This window comes from Peromyscus maniculatus, chromosome 14, assembly GCF_049852395.1.
Source record: "Peromyscus maniculatus bairdii isolate BWxNUB_F1_BW_parent chromosome 14, HU_Pman_BW_mat_3.1, whole genome shotgun sequence".
NCBI classification, from domain to species: Eukaryota; Metazoa; Chordata; class Mammalia; order Rodentia; family Cricetidae; genus Peromyscus; species Peromyscus maniculatus.
The window spans coordinates 56,694,169-56,717,521 of record NC_134865.1 but is presented as its reverse complement, the minus strand read 5'-3'; the positions used below and the strand labels follow the sequence as shown (position 1 = coordinate 56,717,521).

Genomic DNA, 23,353 nt, shown 5'->3' with positions numbered 1-23,353 from the left:
GATTTTGTTTTGTTTGTTTTTTCAAGATAGGGTTTCTCCATATATTAGCCCTGGCTGTCCTGGCTAGGAGATAATTCTTACAGAACAAATATGAGGTACCAGGGTTTATATCTAGAAAATAAACTCAATAGAACAGATAATTTTTTTAATTTTCCATGAAACTTGAGACATTTTTCTGTTTTTTCCCCAGATTTATTTTTTTATGTGAATGAATGCTCTGCCTGCATGTATGTGTGTGCACCATGTGTGTACCTGGTGCCTGAAAAGTTGACAAGAGAACTGAACCCTATGTAATTGGAGTTACAGACAGCTGTGAGCTACCATGTAGGTGTTGGGAATAGAATACAGGTTCTCCACAAGAACAGTAATTACTCTCAACTGCTGAGCCGTCTCTTCAGCCCCAAATGATTCAATTGTAAGATGCTCATGTACTCTGGGTAGATTTTTCTTCAAAGAAGACATATAAATGGCCAATAGTCCCATGGAAATATGCTCAAAATTAACCAAGAAAAAGAAAAAAAAACCCACGTGAGAGATTCTTCACACCAAGTATATGTCCGTGTTAAAAAGACAGTATTAAGATGGGTGTGGTGGCCAGAGTTCAAGGCCAGCCTGGTCTACAAAGCAAGTTCCAGAACAGTCAGGGTTACACAGAGAAACAAAGGAGGAGGAGGAGGAAGAGGAGGAGGAAGAGAACAACAAAAGGCATGATTTCTCAAATATTTATTAGTCCTACAGAAAGCATAATAAAATTCAGTTGCAACACTAAAATACAAGAACAGAACTATTTTCATCAACTTACAACACCCTGTTTCTTACCATGTAGGGATCCACAGAGAGATAGAGAGTTCTGACTCGAACTTGTCCTTCATTGATATTATCTGGCAAACTGACTTCTTCCATCCTGAAATTCTCTGCCACTGGATTACCATTTTTCCCTAAAATTTCAATCAAAAATTAAGTTAACACATTGCTTCCCCCGGCCAGACAGTCTCACTATGTAGCCTTGGCTGAGTTCTCCAACTCAAGAGAGATCGACTTGCCTCTGCCTCCTGTTACCCTAGGATTTAAAGTACTCCCTTTTAATTCAAGCAAGAGTAACTCAGCATATTTTTTTTTAATTCTCATCATTCTTGATCATCATCATCAGAAATACTCTTGTAAACTAATTTTGTTTTTAAAAAAGTGATTATAGGTAAATAATATGTTCTGTTTCAAAATGATAGGAAGACTGTGAAAATGAAAAATCCCACTCTCTTGTGTGGTCAGATGGGGGGGCACCCTTTTAATCTCAGCACTCAGGAGGCAGAGGCAGTGAATTTGAGGATAGTATAGTCTATATGGTGAGTTCCAGGCCATCCAGCGCTACACAATAAGACCTTCTCTTTAGGGGCTGGAGAGATGGCTCAGTGGTTAAGAGCACTGACTGCTCTTCCAGAGGTCCTGGGTTCAAGTCCCAGCACCCACATGGCAGCTCACAACTGTCTGTAACTCAAGATCTGATATCCTCACACAGTCATACATGCAGCAAAACACCAATGCAAATAAAAATTTAAAAAAAAAGACCTTCTCTTTAAAAAAAAAAAAACAGGAAGGGTGGGGGGATAGAAGGCTAGGGGCCAGGGGTGAGACAACAAAATGACCGGGGAAGAGCATCTGCTGATCTTCCAGGGGTCTGAGGTTTGATTCCCAATACCTACACAGCCCCTAACATCTTTAACTCCAGTCCCAGGGGATCCATTGCCCTCTTCTGGCCTCCATGGGCACTACATGCACATGGTACACAGACAGACATGTGGGTAAAACCCCTATTCACATAAAATAAAAATAAATTATCCAGAAATAAAAAATGAACTCAACTTTTTTCTTTTAATTATGGAGTTAAAATTGACAAAGTAACAGAAAAGCCAAAATAAATTTACATAATCTTCCATCTTCATCTTAAGAAACAAGCAGAGGCTTACATGGACATTTACTATTTTGTTTTTATAGTCTTTATAAAGTAACTAGAAATCTTGAGGTGTAAGAAAAATGCTTAAGCAGAAGTAATCAGCACTGAAGTGTATTCATCTTGAATTATGCTGAACAAGAGCAAACTTCTTTTCCAGAACCATCAGATTTCCAAGGTGGGGTCCAATGTAAAGGTGTTAAGCCAACTGTTCATGTACTAAAACCGAGGGCAGAAAACACGGCAGGCGAGCAACAAAACAAGGCCACACTTCGTGGATTATTTCCACACCTACGTTTCTATGACCAGGTAGATATCAGTACTGACATAAGATGGTGAATGTCACATAAAACAGAAAAGCAAATGTTAACAATCAGTTATACCTACCACAAGGGAAAAAAAAACCAAAATTATATATATACTTCAATATAACCTTTCAAATGCAATGATTCAAATGGCCTTGAAAAGTTAACATCTGAAAACTGAATATGACATTAAGAAGTTTAATCTAATACATTTACTAGTTTTTTTGGGGTTTTATTTTTATTTATTTTGGGGGGATCAGGGCTTCTCTGTGCAGACCTGGCTATCATGGAACTTGCTCTATAGACTAGGTTGGTCTCAAACTTAGAGATCTGAAAGGTACTAGTCTTAATTTACTTTACTACCTTAGTTTACCAAACTAGTATCATGTTAGCTTTTATTCTTACATTTCCAGTAATAATTACCAAAGACCACAATTGTTCATTTATCACAGAATACATACCAGGCCGGGAATTCAATACCACTCTTTGTATAATCATCACTCTATTTGTGCAGTGGTCTCACAAGACTTCTATAGAAAATAATTCCTATAATTATAAAAAAAAATCATTAGAAAGATATGAAGTATTCAATTAAAACAAATTTAAAACTCGGAGTTCAAGGCCAGCCTGGTCTACAAAGTGAGTTCCAGGACAGTCAAGGCTGTTACACAGAGACACCTTGTCTCCAAAAACCAAGGAAAGAAAAATTTAAAACTCTATTTGTGCTTCTGAATGGAGAGAAAAACTGTATTTAAAATCTAAAAAAGAGCTAGAGAGATGATCCAGTGGTTAGAGCATTGGCTGCTCTTCCAGAGGACCCAAGGTTGTTCAGTTCCCAGCACCACCGGGCAGCTCACAACTTCAGTACTGGGGGGTCTGACGCCCTCTTCTGTTCTCCTCAGGCACTGCAGGCATGTGGTGTACAGACAAACACACAGGCAAACACCAACACACATGAACTGAAAAGAGCAGAAACTAAAACCGTATATAATACTCTCCCATCAGCTTGCTTCCTAATGTAAACATATGGAGAGAAACAACTAAGTCCAGTTAGAAAGGAAGGAAGGAAGGAAGGAAGGAAGGAAGGAAGGAAGGAAGGAAGGAAGAAAGCCGGGCAGTGGTGGCGCACACCTTTAATCCCAGCACTCGGGAGGCAGAGCCAGGCAGATCTTTGTGAGTTCGAGGCCAGCCTGGTCTACAGAGCGAGATCCAGGAAAGGCGCAAAACTACACAGAGAAACCCTGTCTCGAAAAACCAAAAAAAAAAAAAAAAAAAAAAAAAAAAAAAAAGAAAGAAAAAAAAGAAAAGAAAAGAAGAAAGAGCCCAGCTGGATCAGGCCCTCTGAATAGGTGAGAGAGTTGATTGGCTTGATCAGTTTGGGAGGCATCTAGGCAGTGGGACCAAGTCCTGTGCTCATTGCATGAGTTGGCTGTTTGAAACCTGGGGCTTATGTAGGGACACTTGGCTCAGTCTGGGAGGAGGGGACTGGACCTGCCTGGACTGAGTCTACCAGGTTGATCGCAGTCCTTGGGGGAGGACTTGTCCTGGAGGAGGTGGGAATGGGGGGTGGGCTGGGGGTAAGGGGAGGGGGTGAGAGGGGGGAGAATAGGGGAACCCGTGGCTGATATGTAGAACTGAATGGTATTGTAAAATTATATATATATAAATTAATTAATTAAAAAAAAAGAAAGAAAGAGGAGGGGGAAAAGCTTGGATGATTCTGAGACATCTGTCTTCATGCCATCAGGATTAAGTATCTTACTAAGGCTTGATTACAAACAAACATACAACAACAACAAAAAACCATTTCATGTTCCTCCAGAATTAGGCAGTTAAGCTATAACTATAAAAAGCAGTACCCTAGGAACTGGACACGCAGCTCAGCAGTAAAGCACTTGCCTAACATGCACAACCAGACTGGGATCCCAAATATCACAAAGCAAACTAAAAACTTAACTGCTTGGGCCAGCAAGATGGCTCTGTGGGTAAAGGCTCCTGATGCCAAGCTTAATGACCTGAATTTGATCTCCAGGACCCACATGACTTCCAGAAGTTACCCTTTGATTTCCACATGTGCCATGGCATGCACATAGCCCTGACACCCACACAAAATATATTAAAAAAAATTTTTTTTAACATCTGTTTAGCTGGACATAATGGTACACACCTTTAATCCCAGCACTCGGGAGGCAGAGGCAGGCAGATCTCCAGGTTCAAGGCCAGCCTGGTCTACAGTGTGAGTTCCAGGACAACCAGGGCTACAGAGAGAAACCCTGTCTCAAACAAATAAGCAAAAACACAACAAAAAACAACCCTCTCCAACTGTAATTCAACCAATTTTTGGAAGGTTCTTTTGTGCATGTGTTCTGAGAATGTATGTAGATGTACATATGTACAGATGTGTGTGGGTTGTGCATGTGGTTCTGAGTGTGTATGTAGATGTACATGTGTGCAGATGTGTGTGGGAGCCAGAGCTTAACCTCAGGTGTTGTTTCCTGGATGTCATTCCCCTTGTTCACTGAGACAGAGTCTCTTCATTGGTATACAGCTCATCCATAGCTGCAGGCTGCCAACGGAACCCCAGAAATCCACCTTCTAGCTTTCTTTTTCTCATGGGTTTGGAGTTGTTTGTTGTTGTGTTTTATATTTTTATTTGGGGGGGGGGGATGTATACTGTGTTGTCCATGTGTGGTCAGAGGACAATTTCCAAGAGTCGGTCTTCTTCTTGCACCAAAGTGTCAGGACTAGAGACATGGCTCGCTCAGTTAAGAGCACTTGCTGCTCTTAACAGGACATGAGTTCACTTCCTAACATCTACATGGTGGCTCACAACTATATAACTCCAGTTCCAGAGGATCCAGTACCCTCTTGCGGCCTCCTTGGGCACGAGACAGGCACTTAATGCACATACATGCAGGCAAACACTCATACACATAGCACATTTTTAAAAACGTGTTTAGGACTGGAGATAGAGTTTAGGGGTAGAGCACTTCCTGGCATGTATGAGGTCCTAGGCCTGAAACCCAGGACTCAAAGAGAAAAAAGCACTACATGTCTGATATTGGTAACGTTCAGTAAGATAGGATGATGAACACAGAAACTCACACTATTCCTTTAGTTTCTCTAATGTGCACACTGGTCATCTCACTAGTGGTGGCGGAAATGGCTAGCTACTCTCAAATTCGCTCCTTCCTTTGGGATACACTTCCTCAGGATAAAATAATCTCCAGCTTTCCCTTAAAGCAAATCCCATTATCGTCCTGTTTCACTCAAAAATCCTTCAGTTATAAGCAACTTAAGCACTGTGCCATTATTAACAGAATCAGCAGCACAGGTAACGGATTACCCCCTAACATCTAGTGCTCAAACTGCCCAAACGCCTGGTGGATGTTTTCACAGCTGATGACCACTGCATCTGGGGTCCTCGCTCCTTTGTACCTCACCCATTGTCGCTCTGTTCCTTCACTCTTTTGTCTGGAGAACGTCCTGACTGGTTCCTCAGCGTTATGAGACTTTTTCTCCTAGTTTCTCCTCTTAGTTGAAGGTGACAGGTAGATTTAGAGGCCTGAAGAGATTCATTTTTCTCCCTTCCCACCCCACCCCCCACTACTAGGGATTGTAACCCAGATCCTGGCACACGGGAGGCTAGTGCTTTCAGTCTTTTTTGGGGGGAGGAGGGAGTGAGGGTGGAAGCAGGAATCTTTCAAGGTGGTGCTATCTTATTTCATCACATCATTTAGTCCTGTGGGGAACTTTTTTTTTTTTTTGAGATGGGGCTGCTACATACTCAAATTCCAGAGTTGAGTCCAGCGCTTCCCTTGTCCCCACCTCCTAACTATCTGTGACTACAAGTACCTTTCATCACACCCAGCCAGGCACATTTCTACGGAATCACCATGTACAGGAATCACATAAAAATTAAAAAGAAAGTTTATTCCAATACAGTGGGTCAGACTGTCCTTGGTTATTAAGTGTACTGTGATGGCTGAATTTTCAAAGGAGTGTTTCCAAGTCACCTCAGTGTCTTTTCCTGTTGCTGTGATGAAATACCCTGACAGAAGACACTTTAGGGAGAAAGCGTTTTTTCTGCCTCCCGGTTCAAGGGCACAGTCCACTGTGGAGAAGTCCTAGCAGACGCCTGAGGCAGCTGGTCCCAAGACACCCACAGTCAAGAACCAGGGACAGTGAATGCTGGTGCCCAACTAGCTTTGTCCTTTTTATTCACTCCAGGACCCAAACACAGGAAATGGTGCCAACCTTAGGGGAGTCTTCCTACCTCAATGAACTTCAATGCAAGCTAATTCCTCACAGGGATGTCTTGAAGCTTGTCTACTCAGTGACTCCGGATCCTGTCAAGTTGACCATCACACAGTCAAGTTTTCTGTTGTTCTCTACTTTCAGCATTATGCTTTATTTGTCTAAAATATGCGTAATAGAGCCTACAGTGATACCTCCCACCTGTAATCCCAGCACCTGGGAGGCAGAGGCAAGAGAACTGAGTTCAAAGCCAGCCACGACTACATAAATTCAAGGCCAGACTGGGCTACAAGAGACCCTGTCAAAAAAACAACGTAACAGCCGAGTGGTGGTGGTACATGCCTTTAATCCCGGCACTCGGGAGGCAGAGCCAGGCAGATCTCTGTGAGTTCAAGGCCAGCCTGGTCTACAGAGCAAGATCCAGACAGGCACCAAAACTACACAGAGAAACCCTGTCTCGAAAAAACAAAAAGACAAAACAAAACAAAAAACAACATAACCTAGTATAATATAACCAGCATAGTACTGTAATCCCAGGACTCCAGAGGCTGAGGCCTGAGGATCTGAAGTAGAAGACCCCCTAAACTACATGGGAGATCCTATCTACAAAATAAAAAATAAAAATCTATGATTTGGCACATAGCTCAGTGGTGAAGTATCTCCGAACTTATGCAGACCAGTCTGCTAACACTGCACCACAAACAGAAATGACTAAATAAACACTGCTTGTCATCATGAAAAGGGTGCTACTATAGTTCCTTCTTTTTGTTTTAAATCAGAAGTCTTCACGTGCCAAATACAAGTAATTAATGAAGGATAACTGCAATCTCTCTCAACAGCGTAACAACCAACACACTCAAATTATACAAGAAACTTTGATTTACTCACAAAATTTCCATCTAAAATAAGACAGACCAAATTCAAGACGTGAAGGGCAGTGGGTGAAAAGTCATAGGTGGAGGTGGGTGGGGTAAACCTCAGCAAATCCCATTTGTCTGTTAAATTAAGTGCGTTTGTAACTGGTGTTACTATTCCAAAATAATACCACAAAAAGATCTGGTTAGTCATAAAAAAATGTCGAGTGTCTACGTAGCCACCTAATGTCAGGAAAAGCTCTCTGAATTCACAAGAGCAGAGCACACGTTGTTTCCCGCCAAGTGGGACCTTGGAAAAGTCTCAGCTTAGTTCCTGAATGTTTCCAGGTGTCCCAAAACCGGGTGAGTGAGTTTTGCCTGCTCTGGACATGCTAAGTGTACATTTGCAATCCCAGTTAGTGGGTAGACTTGGGATGGCAAGTTCAAGGCCAGCCTGGGCAAATTCGTGAGAACCTGTCTCAAAATAAAAAACAAACTGGAGATACAGCCCAGTAGTAAAAAACACTTGCTTAGCATGTATGGGGGGCGGGGGGGGGGGAAGGGGTCCTGGGTTCAATCCCCAGTTCAGAAAAGAATAAATTATTAATTTGCTTGCTTAAATACAACTCCCTCCTCAAACACCGCCACGATGAAGTTGAAAATGTCGTCTCCTCTGCCAGAAGCCGAAAGGAGGCCGAATGACCTGCCCAAGGTCGCACAACTTGGCGCTCACCCTTGAAGCCATGCAAACACACCATTTTACAACATGAGCGTCCCAGTACGACGCTGTGGGATCGAACCCAGGCCCGACACCTTTCAGTGAAATATGCCGTGTGTTTAGCCGGATTTTGTCCAACCATTCTGCCCCAGAGGACCCAGGTGACCCTCCCTCTCTGCCCTCCCTGCCATCATGTGGGAATTCCTACACGGTTCTTCCCTCCTTCCTCGGAAACCAATCTCCCTCTGTAGCTCTGACTACCAACCACCTTCACAGAAATTAATCGGCTGACCAGAATTTGGAGCCGACTGGTGCTAGATCCTCAGCACCAAGAGCTTTTTTTGTTTGTTTGTTTGACATGATTTAAGTATATCCCTTATGCGTGGCACACAGTCGGTGCTCAATAGATGGTCAAACCATCATGCCCAACTGCATGCCGTTCACCCTCACAGCTCTTAAGAGCGAAGAGCACCTGCTTGCTGGGCACTCCCTAGTCTAGAGTCCCAGGCTATACCGCCGGTGTCTCCCGGAGCTCGGCGAGGACGCCCGCAGGTCACCCCGGTGCGGAGCTGACTCCTCGACCGGCTTCTAGCAGCTTCCGATGCCCGGATGCACTGACTCCCCCACCCCCTGCGCGTCTACCCGCTTGAGATCTCGCGGGATTGGATGAACCGCAAGGGGCCGGCAGGCGGCTGGACCTTGGCCCCCCAGAACCACACTACGCAAGCGCAGGACTAAGCCCGGCTCCGCCCCCCCTCCGGAGGGCGGGGCTTTGAAGTTCAGACCGGACCCCCCTGGACCCCCGAGGTCGGTGAGAAGTGGCTGGAATACGTGATGGGTGGCTTGTCTAGGTCAGGAGTTCACAGAAATGAACGCCCCGTGGTGTTCCGCGGCCGCCCCCGCCGCCCGGACCGGGAGAGTTCACATCCAGTGAGTTCCCGTCAAGTCCCGGGTGTCCTCCTCGGCTCCCCCCAGACGCGAACCCACGCCCTGCCTGGCACGGTCTGCACCGGCGCTCTGACTCTGGCGCTCCACAGCCCCAGCCCCAAGGAGGAATTTTGCTCATGTTGTACTCACGGCGTCTTAGGCTGGGAACTTACCGTGAGACAGGTACCATCCAGCCTAACCCTTGTTTTGTAGGTGGGGAAACTAGAGCAGGGGTTCTCAACCTTCCTAAAGCTGCGACCCTTTAATGCTTTCATGTTATGGCGACCCCTAACCATAAAATTATTTTGTTGCCACTTAACGTCTGTAACTTTGCCACTGTTATGAATTGTAATGTAAATATCTGTTTTGTTTTTTTTTTCGTTTTGATTGACCTCCCAAAGGGGTCGTGAGCCATAAGTTGGGGAAACACTGGACTCGTCCTTAGAGGATATGATGTCTACCCTAGAGAATATGATGTCTACCTTGAAGCCAGTTAAGGATAGCGCTGGAGTTATAAGCTAGCTCTCTCTGGACTGCTGGCCCAGGGACCTTTAGTCTTTTTATGTGCACACATACACACACACACACACACACACACACACACACACACATTCCAAATTGGTTAAAAATGGTTTAGAATGTGTATTGATTTCTTAGTTTAATCATTAAGCTCCTTTTTCATAAACTGGACTGGATTGAGCAAGGCTTGTTTCTAGGATAATTTTGGATCTCCAGGAGCTACAAACCCTAAAAGACTGTTCTGAATTAGGCGGCTGTAGAAATCACTGTTAACACTGTATCCCAGCAAGAGCTAATGACGCAGCACTAACCCTGGAATAGCATAAGAGTAGTGGAAGCCGGTCGGTGGTGATGCATGCTTTTAATCCCTGTGAGTTAATCTCTCTGAGATCGAGGCCAGCCTGGTCTACAGAGAGAGTTCCAGGACAGCCAAGGTTACACAGAGAAATCTGTCTTGAAAAACCAACCAAACAAACAAGTTGAATAGCTGAAAAATGAGTGCCGACCATCGAATGGGCAGCCATGAAACCGAACTGGAGACCCTGGTAGCAAGCACATCCAAACATTTTCAGTTCCTTTGAAAAACCTCAGGAAAGGGCTAGGAGAATGTGACCACTTTACAAATACCTTCTGGCAGGACCTGATCTCTTAGTGGTCAGATGAGTGAACCATAGAAAAAGGAAATGCTCCAATAGAATAAAATTGGTGGTAGACAATAAAGGTAGTCTATAGCTTAGGTCTAAAATTCAAAGTGAAGAAACTTGGTTTGGGGTTTTTTGATGTGAGGTCCCCTCTTCTCCTTAAAATGAGTTCTAGGTCCCAGCAGTTCAAAACTGAATGGAGGAGTTCAGGAATATTTTCATTTGTTTTTTCCCCCTTCTAGATTGTCTCTTAACACTAAGGATTACTATCGTTTGTGTGGTGCTTAACTTGAACTATAACGTGCATTCCATGATTTGTTCCTTTATATGATTTAATTTTCATGCGTTTTGTTTTGTTTTGTTTTGCATCAGGGTGCCTCTGCATACACCTGGCTGGCTGTCCTGGAACTCATTATGTAAACCAGGCTGGCTTCTAACACACAGAGATGCACCTGCCTCTTCCTTCTGAGTGCTGAGATTAAATGTGTGGGCCACCACTGCTGGCTTTGATTTTATTTTCAAGGTTACTGTAGTCATTTCCATTTCACTAATATGGAAATGGTGGTTATCACTAAGTAACTAATAAGGAAAGAAACAAGTCCCCGAATGAGACCAAATACCTAATTCTTTTTTTCTACATTTGCTGGGAGTTTGGAATTCCCTTTTCTTCCTTCTCTGTAGATCTCTGTGCTACCTCTCATCATTTAACCAGTTCCAGAGGTTAAATGTTTTCCAGACTTAACGAAAGGCACGTGTCAACACTTCTCACCTCAACCTACTGTAAAGTCACTGTGATGTGTATTGTGTCACTCAGGCATCCCTAATAAACAGACATCTAATCTGATGTGTTTATACACTCATTCACTAAATGGTTTTTTAAAATTAAAATGACTTCATTTGACTTCCTGTGTCGTCGTCTCTTTCAGACTGCAGATTACTTAGGAGAAAGAATTAAAGTGTGTCCAACCCGCTCAAGACAGCACTCCATGCATCAGAGATAATTTGATGCTAAATAAATACATTTTCATGGCAGTGATAATTGCTCCTAATGACACAAATGCAAACCCAAACATATGTTCTAAAGAAGTAGCACAATCAAGTAGGAGACAAAAGCCACACCTGTCTCTCCATTCGTCTGTGACACAGTGGAGGACCGTGTATTACTGCTGCCTCTGCTTTTCTCTGCCTCCCAGAGCCTTTAGATTAGACCTGGCCTGCAAGGTACTTGATGAATGTCGGTCGTATATTATTCATAAGAGCTATGTCAAACAATTATATGCTACTAGCTGGGAGGAAATGGTTCAGTGGTTAAAGTACTGGCCATGTAAGTGTGAGGACCGGTGTTCAGATCCCCAGAACTCAGAGAAATGCCAGGTAGGCTTAGCAGGAAAGACAGGATCCCCAGAGCAAATTTAGGTTGAGAGATCCTCGTTCCATGAATAAGGTTAAAAAGAAAGGACAATTCCTAACATCAACCTTGGGCCACCAACACACATATGTGCCCACACCAAAACAACAAAAAGTAGGAAAAAGGAAAAACTGCATATGCGTGCTAGAGAGCTCAGCACGCTCGCACACTCTGTAATCCCGGCGTTCTGGAAGCTGAAGCAGGACAATTGCAAGTTTGAAGCAACTGAGAGCTATAAAATGAGACCTTGTCTCTAACAGAAAATCCTAGAGATAATGTGTTTTATTTTTAATGGAGATATAATTCCCATATCAAAACCCAACACTTATTTTATATGTTTGAGTGTCTTGCCTGCATGTATGCACATACACCAGATGCGTACATGATGCCCTTGAAGGTCAGATGAGGGCATTGGATCCCCTGGGACTAGAGTTATGGATGGTTGTGAACCACTATGTGGGTGCTGGGAACCAATCCTAAGTCCTCTGTAAGAGCAACAGATGCCTTTCACTGCTGAGCCAGCTCTCCAGCACCAATTCTACATATTATACAATCTAGCAACTTTTAGAATATTCAAATGCTGTGTCACTATCCACATTTTCTGAGTCTATAATTTTTTTAAATCATTCTCTACCTATTAGCAAGTACCTTTTCCAGCTCCTACTAACCGTTAATCTACTTTCTGTCTGCATGGATTTGCTTTATACATTATCATAAATTATTATTATAAAAGATTTTACATTATCTTTTATTATTGCATGAACTTAGTACCGTAGCTGAAAAAAATGATGTAATACAATTCTGAATTCATCCTTAAGTGTGTACAGTATTGGCCAAATTGAGCATTTAGGAAAAAAAATTTGTTTTAAAAGTTTTTTTATTTTTATTTTATGTATTGGATCCTCTGGGGCTAGAGTTGCAGACAGTTGTGAGCCATCTGATGTGGATACTGGGAACCAAACTGCAGTCCTCCAAAAGAGTATGAAGTCTCCTTACTGCTGAGTCACCTCTGCAGCCCCAGAAAATTAAGTGTTTTTGTTTGTTTGGTCTTGTTTTTGGAAGCAGGGTCTCACTGTGTAGCCCTGGCTGTCCTGTGACTCACTGTGCAGACCAAACTGGCCTCAAATCACAGTAATCTTCCTGCCTCTAGGAAAAATAATCTCTGTCAGGGGTGCCCTAGAGACGGAAAGCATGCTGTAAGTAGAAGTTGAATGTGCTGGCTGTTTACTAGGAAATGCCTTCAAGATCCACGGAAGGAAGGAAAAAAGGGCTGGGAGAAGGTGGCGGTGAAATCCACAGGAAGTCAGCTGTAGGATCTTAGAATTGCCTCCTGTTGGACCGGAAATCTCCCCAGTTGCCTTCAGTGAAAGTCATTACCTGTAAGGAATCTGATCATTTCATACTGTAATTTTCTCTCCCATAGCTCCTAATGCAAGACTGATCTTACAGACTTTAATAAGTTCACATTCCCATGTTATTCATAAAAGTATTTTCACTTCTTCTTTCACTTCTGCTAGTAAAATTCAGTTTCACTAGCCTACTTTTTGCTTGGAATGTAGACTAATGGAATCCAGAACTTGACCTTAAAAATTCAAAATCTGGCCCATGCCTTTAATCCCAGCACTCGGGAGGCAGAGCCAGACAGATCTCTGTGAGTTCGAGGCCAGCCTGGTCGAGATTCAGGACAGACACCAAAACTACACAGAGAAACTCTGTCTCGAAAACAAACAAACAAAAAAAGATTGCCAATTTATGTTCCATATTTTTTTTGAGACTAGACAGGTTCTCACTCTGTAGCTTGCTGTCCTGGAACTCAGACCAGGCTGGCCTCAAATTCACAGAGATCTGCCTGCCTCTCTCTGTCTCCTAAGTATATGTTCTCTATTAATATCAGTTTGCCTTTGGAAACACAGTTCAAAAAAAGTGAACTTGAAAAACTCTTAAAAGGTTTGACTAGTATGCAAGTCCTGGTTTTGATATCCAGCATCACAAAAAACAAAAGGGAATAATCTTTAAAGATTGGCCATTGTATTATGTCTATTACTACATACACATCACCCTCAAACTTGGTGTCTTAAAACATGAACATTTTTCTGGGAGTTGGCACACGCCTTTAATCCCATCACTAGGGGGACAGAGGCAGGTGGATCTCTGAGTTTGAGGCCAGCCTGGGCTACAGAGTGAGTTCCAGACTACATGGAGAAACTCTGTCTCAAACGCCAAAACAAAAACAAAACCAAATCAACATTTCTTCCTGGGAGTTGGGTCAGGTATCTAGGAGTACTGTTAGCTAGATACCTCCGTTAAAGGTCTCTGCAGTCAGACTGCCCACTAGGCTGTGGTCTCAGGAGAAGACTCAGAAAGATTTGCTTCCAGGCTTTCTTACCTGGCCTTCTAGTCACAAGCTGTTAGATTAATTGGAGGTCCAGTTCCTTACTGACTTTCATCCTCCCTCAGCTCCTCTCCAGAAGACTGTGTTAGTCCAACGGGAGAGCTAGCAACTGACTAAGAACATGCATGTACTAATGCCTGCTGCTTCCCCACAGCACGTGGGAGAGGGGGTGGGGAAGGGAGAACCTGGCCAGGACAGATGCGGCAGTCTTGTACGAGCACCACATGTGCTGAGGACTGAATCCAGGTCATTGCGTGTGCTAAGCATGTCCTCTGTTTCTGACCTACTTCCTCGGTCTCTCTTCTGATTTCTAAGGAATTTTATAATGTTTGATGTTCCATTTCCCCCATTTAATTCCCTAAATTGGACCCTGAATAAAAAGCTTTTAGGATCAATATTATATAGGGGCAGCCACAGCGTCAGTGGGGCATGGGCTTTCTTTACAGATGTTCACCCTCAGCAGTGTATGGACCCACCATAACTGTAGCCTCAGGCTAGTAGATCCAGCCCTTTGACCTCCTTTTTGGTGACCTGCCTGTGAGAAGTCACATTGATTGACAGTCACCAAGTATGGACATGGTCCTTCCTTCTAAGTTGTACTTCCTTCAACTGCAAAAGAGCTGCCTATCTTTTTTTATTATTATTATTATTTTCCCTCTAGACAGGGTTTCTTCTCTGTGTAGCCCTGGCTGTCCTTGAACTCAGAGATTTGCCTGCCTCTGCCAGAACCTTTACACACTGAGTTGTGGGGAGGTGGGATGGGAATAGGCCCAGGTCAGAGCATCTCCCACTCCTCAGATTCAGCAGGAGCCCAGCAGTTCTTCAGGCATGAAGTCTTCTCAGGTGTTTGTTCCTCTGGTCTGTTTTCAGAACACAGATGACTGCTTAGAATAAACTTGTCCATCTTCATAGTTTTGATTCGTTTTAAGGAGTTGGATTTGCTGATCTTTTCAGTTGGCCATAGTCACAAGATTAGTTATTTTTGAATCTCAAATAATCTCAGATATATATATATATATATATATATATATATATATATATATATATAATTGAGAATCTGTCTAAAAAACAAAACAAAACAAAAAAACACAAAAAAACCCAGGAAACAAAAATATATCCCAAAAAGAAAATGTTTTAAAAAATGAGAAAGTGTCTCTTAATTCAACCCCAGTGTTACAGAGAAGGAAAGAGGAGCTGGATGTGGAGGCTGAAGGCTGGGCAGGAGAGTTTTCCAGATTCTCACTCTAGGAACTGAAATAAAGCCCACACAGATTGCCAGGCAGCATGGAGAATTTAAAGCATCACAAAAAAGTTCGAAGGCACTGCAGTGGATCAGTGGGGACATTCTTGTATAAAAGTCGAGAGAGAGAGTTTAGTTGCTGATGGGTGTAATGAGGCGGTTCTCTGTTCTGACTGATAGGTTATAGGTCTTACACTCATTTTCTGCTGTGCATGGCCTTACCCCTAATGCATCAGGTTTTGTGCATAGACATAAGATGATGAAGAGAAGATTTTCCCTAGAAGTTCACACAAGGACATAGTTTTGTCTTACTGCACATGCATCCCAAGCCAGATCAGGTTAGATTATGCCCCGACATAGACCAGGATAGATTGGGAATATATTTGAATGGAAATAGTGTAAATTTGATTGTCATTAGGGGCAGAGAAACACTATTGTCCAGGAAGACTGTAGGAGCTAGGTGACCAAGTACATTAGTAGAAGAGGAAGTTGTACATAACGCAGTCCAAGTACAGTCCCAGATTGCTAAACTCATGATTTTCTGCCTCACCTATAATTTTAAGCTCTTGGAAGGCTAAGGTGAGAGGATATGAGTTTGAGTGGAGCCTGGGCCATGTAATGAAACCTATGTTTTGCTAGTTTGGTTGGTTAGTTTGGGGTTTGGTTTTGTTTTGTTTGTCTTTTTTTTTTTTTTTTTTTTTGGTTTTTTTTTTGGTTTTTCAAGACAGGGTTTCTCTGTTTAGCTTTGCGCCTTTCCTGGAGCTCACTTGGTAGCCCAGGCTGGCCTCGAACTCACAGAGATCCGCCTGGCTCTGCCTCCCGAGTGCTGGGATAAAAGGCGTGCGCCACCACCGCCCGGCTTTTGTTTGTCTTTTTGACAGGGTCTCACTATGTCACCCTGAATGTCCTGGAACTCTCAATGTATCCTAGGCTGGCCTCAGACTCCCAATGTAGCTGATGATGACTCCATTTTTTTAAATTGTCACAAAGAGGCTTCTGTTCACTTAAATAAAATTACCTTTCTTAGGAATTTTTTTTTCTAAATTACTAAATTTGCTGCCATGTGTTGATAACCTCTGAGCTTGATTGTGTATATAGTTTCTATGGATAGATAACTGGGACTTGTATAATAATTAATAATGAACCATACTCACACAACTGATCCCTACTCTTGGTACCAACCAAACACTTATTTCCTCCTTTCCTTTCTTTCTTTCTTTCTTTTTTTGTTTTTTTGGTTGTTTGTTTGTTTTTCGAGACAGGGTTTCTCTGTTGTAGCTTTGCGACTTTCCTGGAGCTTGGTAGCCCAGGCTGGCCTCGAACTCACAGAGATCCACCTGCCTCTGCCTCCCGAGTGCTGGGATTAAAGGTGTGCGCCGCTGCTGCTGCTGCTGCTGCTGCTGCTGCTGCTGCTGCTGCTGCTGCTGCTGCCGCCGCCGCCGCCGCCGCCGCCGCCGCCGCCGCCGCCGCCGCCGCCATCACCACCCGGCTCCTCCTTTCCTTTCTTCCCTCTTCCCCTGCATCTCCTCCTCCTCCTTCCCTTCCTCCACATTGATGAGTTTTATTTGAACGTTTGTTTTACATTCCTAAACAATGAGTTCCAGGATCCCCCCCCCCCCCCCCCCCCCCCCCCCCCCCCGCCTTCCCCCGTCTCCCTTGTGGTCCATAACGCCAGCTGAGGTTGTCAATACAATGCAGCCAAACTGATGGATGGGCATGGATTTTTATGCCGTTTTCCCAGGGATCTGAGCTGTACGTTAAATCTGGGGTGAATCACTCCACATTTGTTCAGCATTGCTGCGAGGTTCATAGCAATTTCCCCAACTCTGTGAGCATCGATGATCTCAGACCCACCAGTGTGACTGTGCCTCGTCATCACAGTGTCTAATGTGACTCTGGAGCACAGCCCAGTAAGTCTGACATTTGCCTTTCTATTTGGCATTGTTCATGCTCTTGAAAGCATGACAGCATCAGATAGGACCCTCGTGTGCACCATTACAGCAACACACAAAGATGCAGCAAAGAGCTTATTCACTTAGTCTGAGTCATCTTTTCCCCTGTACTGTGGCTAGGGATGAACCCAGGGCCTTGCACACGCTGGGCAAGCTCTCTGCACCTAGGATACACCTCCTACTCATCCACCAGTGTTTTGTAACAAACATAATACCAGATCCAAAATGTCAAAAGCATAATGTTGCCTAGAAAAGGCAAATCACAGGAGCTGAGGAAATTGCTCAATGGTTAAGAGCAGTGACTGCTCTTGCAGAGGACCCAGGTTCCATTCCCAATATCCACATGATGTCTCCCAATTAGCTCTAACTCCAGTTCAAGAATCCCCTTCTGACCTCCACAGGCACCAGGCATGTACACAAGGCACGGACATATATGGAGGCAAAGCACAGATACACATAAATAAGTAAACCTTTTAAAATTTTTAAAAAAGGACAAACAGACTGGCTTTTAGAGCATGCAGGTAGCTGTCTAGAATGAGGTTTTATTCTGCTTCGTGGTGTTATGTGAGGCACCCAGAGGCCTCACCCACATGTGGTTAATGTAATCTTCCAAAGCCCTTCATTTTCTCCCCCGCCCCCCCCCCCCCCGGAGTTGAGGACCAAACCCAGGGCCTTGTGCTTGCTAGGCAAGTGCTCTACCACTGAGCTAAATCCCCAACCCCACCCTTCATTTTCAGAACCCGCACTGAGAGGTCACATATTGAAGCTCTGTGTCAGAAGGCAAGTTAAGGGTCTATCTGTGTCAGGCAAAGTTGTGAGAGAAAAAAAGAAAACTTTAAAATGGGTTTTTAAGATTACTTTCCAGTGAGCAAAAGATTGATATTGGGAAAATAATGAAACGGGCCACAGTAGAGAGGCATCATGCCATGAGGTCTTTGAGGTCTTCCCCTCTTACACCGTCTTTGCTTGTTGGACATGGTCCAGCTGCAAAACAGTGCAAAAATTCTTATCGATAGAAGTGCAGATAAGAATGGGCCCTAGAACACTGCTGCTTCCCCTCCCCCTCACCCAGATGGCACCGTGGCATCCATTAGACAGTTAACTGCCATTCATCTGTCTGGGTGCCAGCTTTGGCGGTTACTGCTCCCTCACCAGTTAATCTTTAGCACATGATCATTTTTTTTTTCTTTTTACTTCCTAGAGCTGAGGACCAAACCCAGGGCCTTGTGCTTGCTAGGCAAGTGCTCTACCACTGAGCTAAATCGCCAACCCGTTTTTTTTTTCTTTTCAAGACAGGGTTTCTCTGTGTAACAGCTCTGGCTGTCCTGGATCTCGCTCTGTAGACCAGACTGGCCTCGAACTCACAGAGATCTGCCTGCTTCTGCCTCCCGAGTGCTGGGATTAAAGGTGTGCACCACCACTGCCCGGCAATTTTTTTTCTTAAGGTACTGAGAGTCAAACCCATGGCCTACTACATGCTGAATAAGTGCTCCAGCACTGAGCTGCGTCCTGAGTGTGGCACGTATTAATTATATCTATGAATCATAGCTTTTCTTTTTAAAAATGATTTTTCTGTAACAAGAGGAATAGATACTCTTTCATCTGACCTTTACCATTAGTGCTTAGAAAATAATACCCCACAGGGTCATGCTTTGGTATTCTGAGTATCTGTTGAGGTTCTTTATTTTGTCTTTTGTCTTGTTTTGCTTTTTTGAGACAGATTCTCCTGTACCCCAGGCTGAGCTCAAATTTGTCAATTATCTCTATTTCAACTCACCTTTTTTTCCCTCCCCAGTAATATTTTTATGTAGCTGTGCTTATTTTATAAATCTAGTCATAAAACAGGCATTTCCCCTCCTGTCTTTGCATTTTGATGGGCTTTGTTTATTCATTGTTTTTTTTGTTTTGTTTTTTTTTCCGAGACAGGGTTTCTCTGTAGCTTTGCACCTTTCCTGGATCTCGCTCTATAGACCAGGCTGGCCTCGAACTCACAGAGATCCGCCTGCCTCTGCCTCCCGAGTGCTAGGATTAAAGGCGTGAGCCACCACCGCCTGGCCTGGTTTTGTTTTTTGAGATAGGGTCTCATGCATCCCAGGCTGTCCTCAAACTTCCTAAGTTGTCAAAGATAACCTTCATCTTCTGAACCACCCCCCCACCCCCCCACCCGCCCAGCATCCCCCCACCCTTCCACCCCCACCCCACCCCGTCTCCACCTCCTAAGTGCTGGAATTACAAGTGTGTGTTACAACACCCCCTGCTGTTTTTGCGTTGCTGGGGATCAAACCAAAGCCTTTTGCATGTTAGGCAGAGGACTCTACCAACTGAGCTGTACCCCTCGTGACCCCCTGTGTCTCTGGATCTTCACTGTAAGCCTCCTGTATTATACAAAGCATAGTTACACTATATTACATAAAGCATGGTTAGACAAGCATATTGTGCTTTTTCCGTGTTAATGTCTCCGGTTATAAGATTCTTAGGATGAGGGTGATGTTCCACACAAATTGCCCAAAAGATAGCTAGTTACTCTCTGAGCAGACACTGGGCCCTAGGAATTGTTTAGTTTCATCTATTCTCTCCTCTCTTTTTCATGTTGGAGACTGATGTAGTTAGGGTTACCAGCTGTGATGAAACACCATGACCAAAAGCAAGCTGAGGAGGAAAGGGTTTATTTGGTTTACACTCCCACATCACTGTTCATCAACAAAGGAAGTCAGGACAGGAACTCTAACAGAACAGGAACCTGGAAGCAGAGCTGATGCAGAGGCCATGGAGGGGTGCTGCTTACTGGCTTGCTCTTTGTGGCTTGCTAAGTCTGCTTTCTTACAGAACCCAGGACCACCAGCCCAGGGATGGCACCACCCACAATGGGCTGGGCACTCCTCCATCATTCGATAATTAAAAAATGCACTCCAGCCGGGCAGGCGGTGGCACACACCTTTAATGAAAGCACTTGGGTGGCAGAGGCAGGTGGATCTCTGTGAGTACAAGGCCAGCCTGGTCTACAGAGTGAGTTCCAGGACAGGCTCCAAAGCTACATAGAAACCCTGTCTCGAAAAACTAACTAACTAACTAACTAAACAAACAAATAAACAAATAAGGTGTATTTATTTATGTATACAGTGTTCTGTCTGTATCCCTGCAGGCCAGAAGAGAGCGCCAGATCTCATTACAGATGGTTGTGAGCCACCATGTAGTTGCTGGGAATTGAACTCAGGACCTCTGGAAGAGCAGCCAGTGCTCTTAACCGCTGAGCTATCTCTCCTTCCCTTTCCTCAACTTTTTAACAATTGGAAATACAGCAATCCTTTACTAAGAAATTAATACACTGGCGGCTCAGAGGCTGAGCATTGTGGTGCATGACTTTAATTCCAGCACTTGGGAGTCAGAGGCAGGTAGATCGGCCATGATTTGAGGGCAGTGTGGTCTACATAAGACGTTCCAAGCCAGCCAAGGCTGCATAGTGAGACCCTGTCTAAGGAAAAAAAGCAAAGAACAAAAAACTAATATATTAGGGTTTTCTTTATGATTAAGGTCATATCTGTCTAGTCTTCATTCTTCATTCTAAACATGTGAACGAACACATGTTATGTACTTAACAAATGGATGTTTCTTAGATACTTACCCATATAGAAGTGCTAAATATTGTGTCATAGAAATGCAAGAGTCCTTGACCCTTGGAAGTTACAATCTTGTTAGAAAGAAAGATTATATACAGTTAAGAACTCAAATGAGCTGGGGCAGTGGTGGCGCACGCCTTTAATCCCAGCACTGGGAGGTAGAAGCAGGTGGATCTCTGAGTTTGAGGCCAGCCTGGTCTACAGAGTGAGTTCCAGGACAGCCAGGACTGTTTCACAGAGAAACCCTGTTTTGGAAAAAAAAACAAACAAACAAAAAACCAAAACCCAAATGAGTACTAGGGCTACACAGAGAAACCCTGTCCAAAAAACAAACAAAGAAAGAACCCAAGTGAGCAAAATAGACAATAGATTCATTCATTCATTTATTCACTGGTTCACTGAGCAAATGTAGGAAATGTGCTGTCCAGTAGTGAACAGGAAAGGCATGAGTAGGAACTCCTTCCTCAAGCTTTGTCTAAAAGGGACTGTGAACAAGACATCTGGCAGTCAGTTATATACAGTGTCTCCAGCTACAGTAAGTGATGTTGTTGTGTATGGTGATATTTTATTTGTACTGAAATGTGATTTTATTTGTTTGTTAATAAATAATGTTGCCTGGGGGTCAGAACTGATAGCAAGCCATAGCAGAAGTCTGGCAGTGGTAGCACACACCCTTAATCCCGACCACATGACAGGCAGATCTCTGTGTGTTCAAGGACACCACCAGCATGGAGACACATGCCTTTAATCTCAATACCAGCCATAGAAGACCTGGAGGTCTGTACAGACAGGCAGTGACAAGGAGTCATGTGGTTGGGTTTACAACCATCGAGAAGGCAGAACAGAAAGTCTATAAAAAGACAGATACACAGGAAGTAGCACACTTGCTGAGAGGAAGGACAGCAGCGGCAGCGAAGGGTAAGCTCAGCTCTCAGCTACTGCTCTGACCTCTTGGGCTTTTAAGTCTGCAATTGGCTCTGTGTTTCTTATTTAATAAGACTGTTCATCACAGTTGTGGGGTACCTGAAGAGTAAAATTCTAGAGATGCCCAAACAAGACTCACATGGAGTCCTTATTTACCACCAGCAGGGCTGTCCCAGGCAGAGTAGTGGGAAGTAGCCTGACCTCCAGCTTGTTCTGGTTTTTAAAGACAAAAACTGCAATTGAGATGTATACAGAAAGGCAGCTCTGGACATCTGCAGCAAGCAAACCTTGTTTACAGAAGCAGAGAGATAGTAATTAAGTGGTCAGATGGTTCCCATAACCTTTAGGTCAGGGATACATTGTTTGCTCTAGGAATTTATGGCAGATCTAAGTGACCAGAGGCCAGTTGACCCAAGGTAGTTTTAGCTATTCAAGTATTTTAGGAATACTTTCACAAGATATCATAACTATAGTTCAGTATCTCACTACAATGTACAGGATACTGTGGGAACACATCAGAAGAGAGCCTGATCCTGACAAGGCAGGCGTTGAGGGAAGAGAGGTTAGCAGGTACTAAGACCTGTCAGAGGAAATGGGGTTTGGACTAAATATGGAAAATGACAGGCCAGATTAGGCTAGCAGTTACGGATGGACAGACAGCCGGAAGAATGGGTTACAGATGGCTGCTGACCAAACCTGAGGATCAAGGCCAGCTGCTAAGTCTGAGGTCAGCTTCATCTACACAGTGAGTTCTAGCCATCCTAGGCTACAGTGTGAGAACTGCCTGGAAACCAACAAAAACGGACCCAGACTGTGAGAACACCGTGTGTGCAAGTCTGGAGACAAAAGGAAGCAGTGTGTTCTGGTAACTGAAATAAAGTTTGAAACAAGGGATTTGGACTCGGTGGATTAAGGCACTGGTCTCTAAACCTGACGGCCTGAGTTTGATCCCTGGGGCTCAGCTCGTGTTGGAAGGAGAGAGCATAACTAATGCAGAAAAATAGAAAAAGAGTCCTCGAAGAAACAAGGAGAGGATGCGCAGAGATGGGGAGGGAAAGTGGAGCGGCAGTACGCCAAGAGGTCAAAGGAAGGGGCTGCTTCTGAGGGCGTGGAGAGTAAGCTCAGGAGGCAAAGTAGCGCACAAACATGAGGACCAGAGTTCGGGTCCCCATCACCCATGTAGGAATCCAGGCGTGGTTCTAGCCCCAGGTTTGCTGAGGGGTAGGCAGAGGCAGGAGGAGGCTGAGGCGGGAGGATGCTGGAGGGCTCACTCACTGGTCAACCAGTCTAGCTCAGATTCAGTAAGGGACCCTACCTCAAAAAATAAGAGAAGAATTGAGGAGGACACATGATGTCAATTTCTGGCCTCCACACATGCATGTACAAGTACACACACACACACACACACACACACACACACACACGCACGCACGCACGCACGCACGCACGCACGCACGCACATCTTCCGGTACAGTTCAGTGGTGGAATGTTAGCCTTAACATGCCCAAGGCTGTGAATACCACCCCCAGCTCCACAAAACAATAAAAAAAGACCACGAAGTTGACAGCACCCAAGGCTGTAGGGAGGCCAAGGAAGATGAGCCTACGGTGCGACTTTTGATAGTTAACCACCAGGAAATTGCTTTGGTAAA

At 44.1% G+C, this 23,353-nt stretch overlaps 1 protein-coding gene and 1 long non-coding RNA gene across 9 annotated transcripts in view; one reads left to right on the top strand and one right to left on the bottom strand.

Annotated features, from left to right (window-relative positions):
* Positions 1–8,717, bottom strand: part of Ptgr2 (prostaglandin reductase 2) — a 30,261-nt gene extending 21,544 nt beyond the window's left edge. For 2 of the 5 annotated variants that reach the window (XM_076551064.1, XM_076551065.1), the window contains exons 1-3: positions 8,555–8,709; positions 2,715–2,799; positions 820–938 (exon numbers count right to left, since the gene is read on the bottom strand). In XM_076551064.1, the coding sequence (XP_076407179.1) occupies positions 820–938; positions 2,715–2,751 (156 nt within the window). In that variant the 5' untranslated portion in view covers positions 2,752–2,799; positions 8,555–8,709. Of the gene's footprint in view, positions 1–819; positions 939–2,714; positions 2,800–6,529; positions 6,603–8,554 lie in introns of all 5 variants that reach the window. The other 3 variants (XM_076551062.1, XM_076551061.1, XM_076551063.1) reach the window with 3 other exon arrangements.
* A 3-nt stretch (positions 8,718–8,720) lies between these two features.
* LOC121822417 (uncharacterized) overlaps positions 8,721–23,353 on the top strand; it is a 29,407-nt gene continuing 14,774 nt past the window's right edge. The window contains exons 1-2 of one of the 4 annotated variants that reach the window (XR_006063507.2): positions 8,721–9,192; positions 10,542–11,070. This is a non-coding gene — a long non-coding RNA (uncharacterized LOC121822417). Of the gene's footprint in view, positions 9,193–9,410; positions 11,071–23,353 lie in introns of those variants that run through there. The other 3 variants (XR_006063509.2, XR_013044411.1, XR_013044410.1) reach the window with 3 other exon arrangements.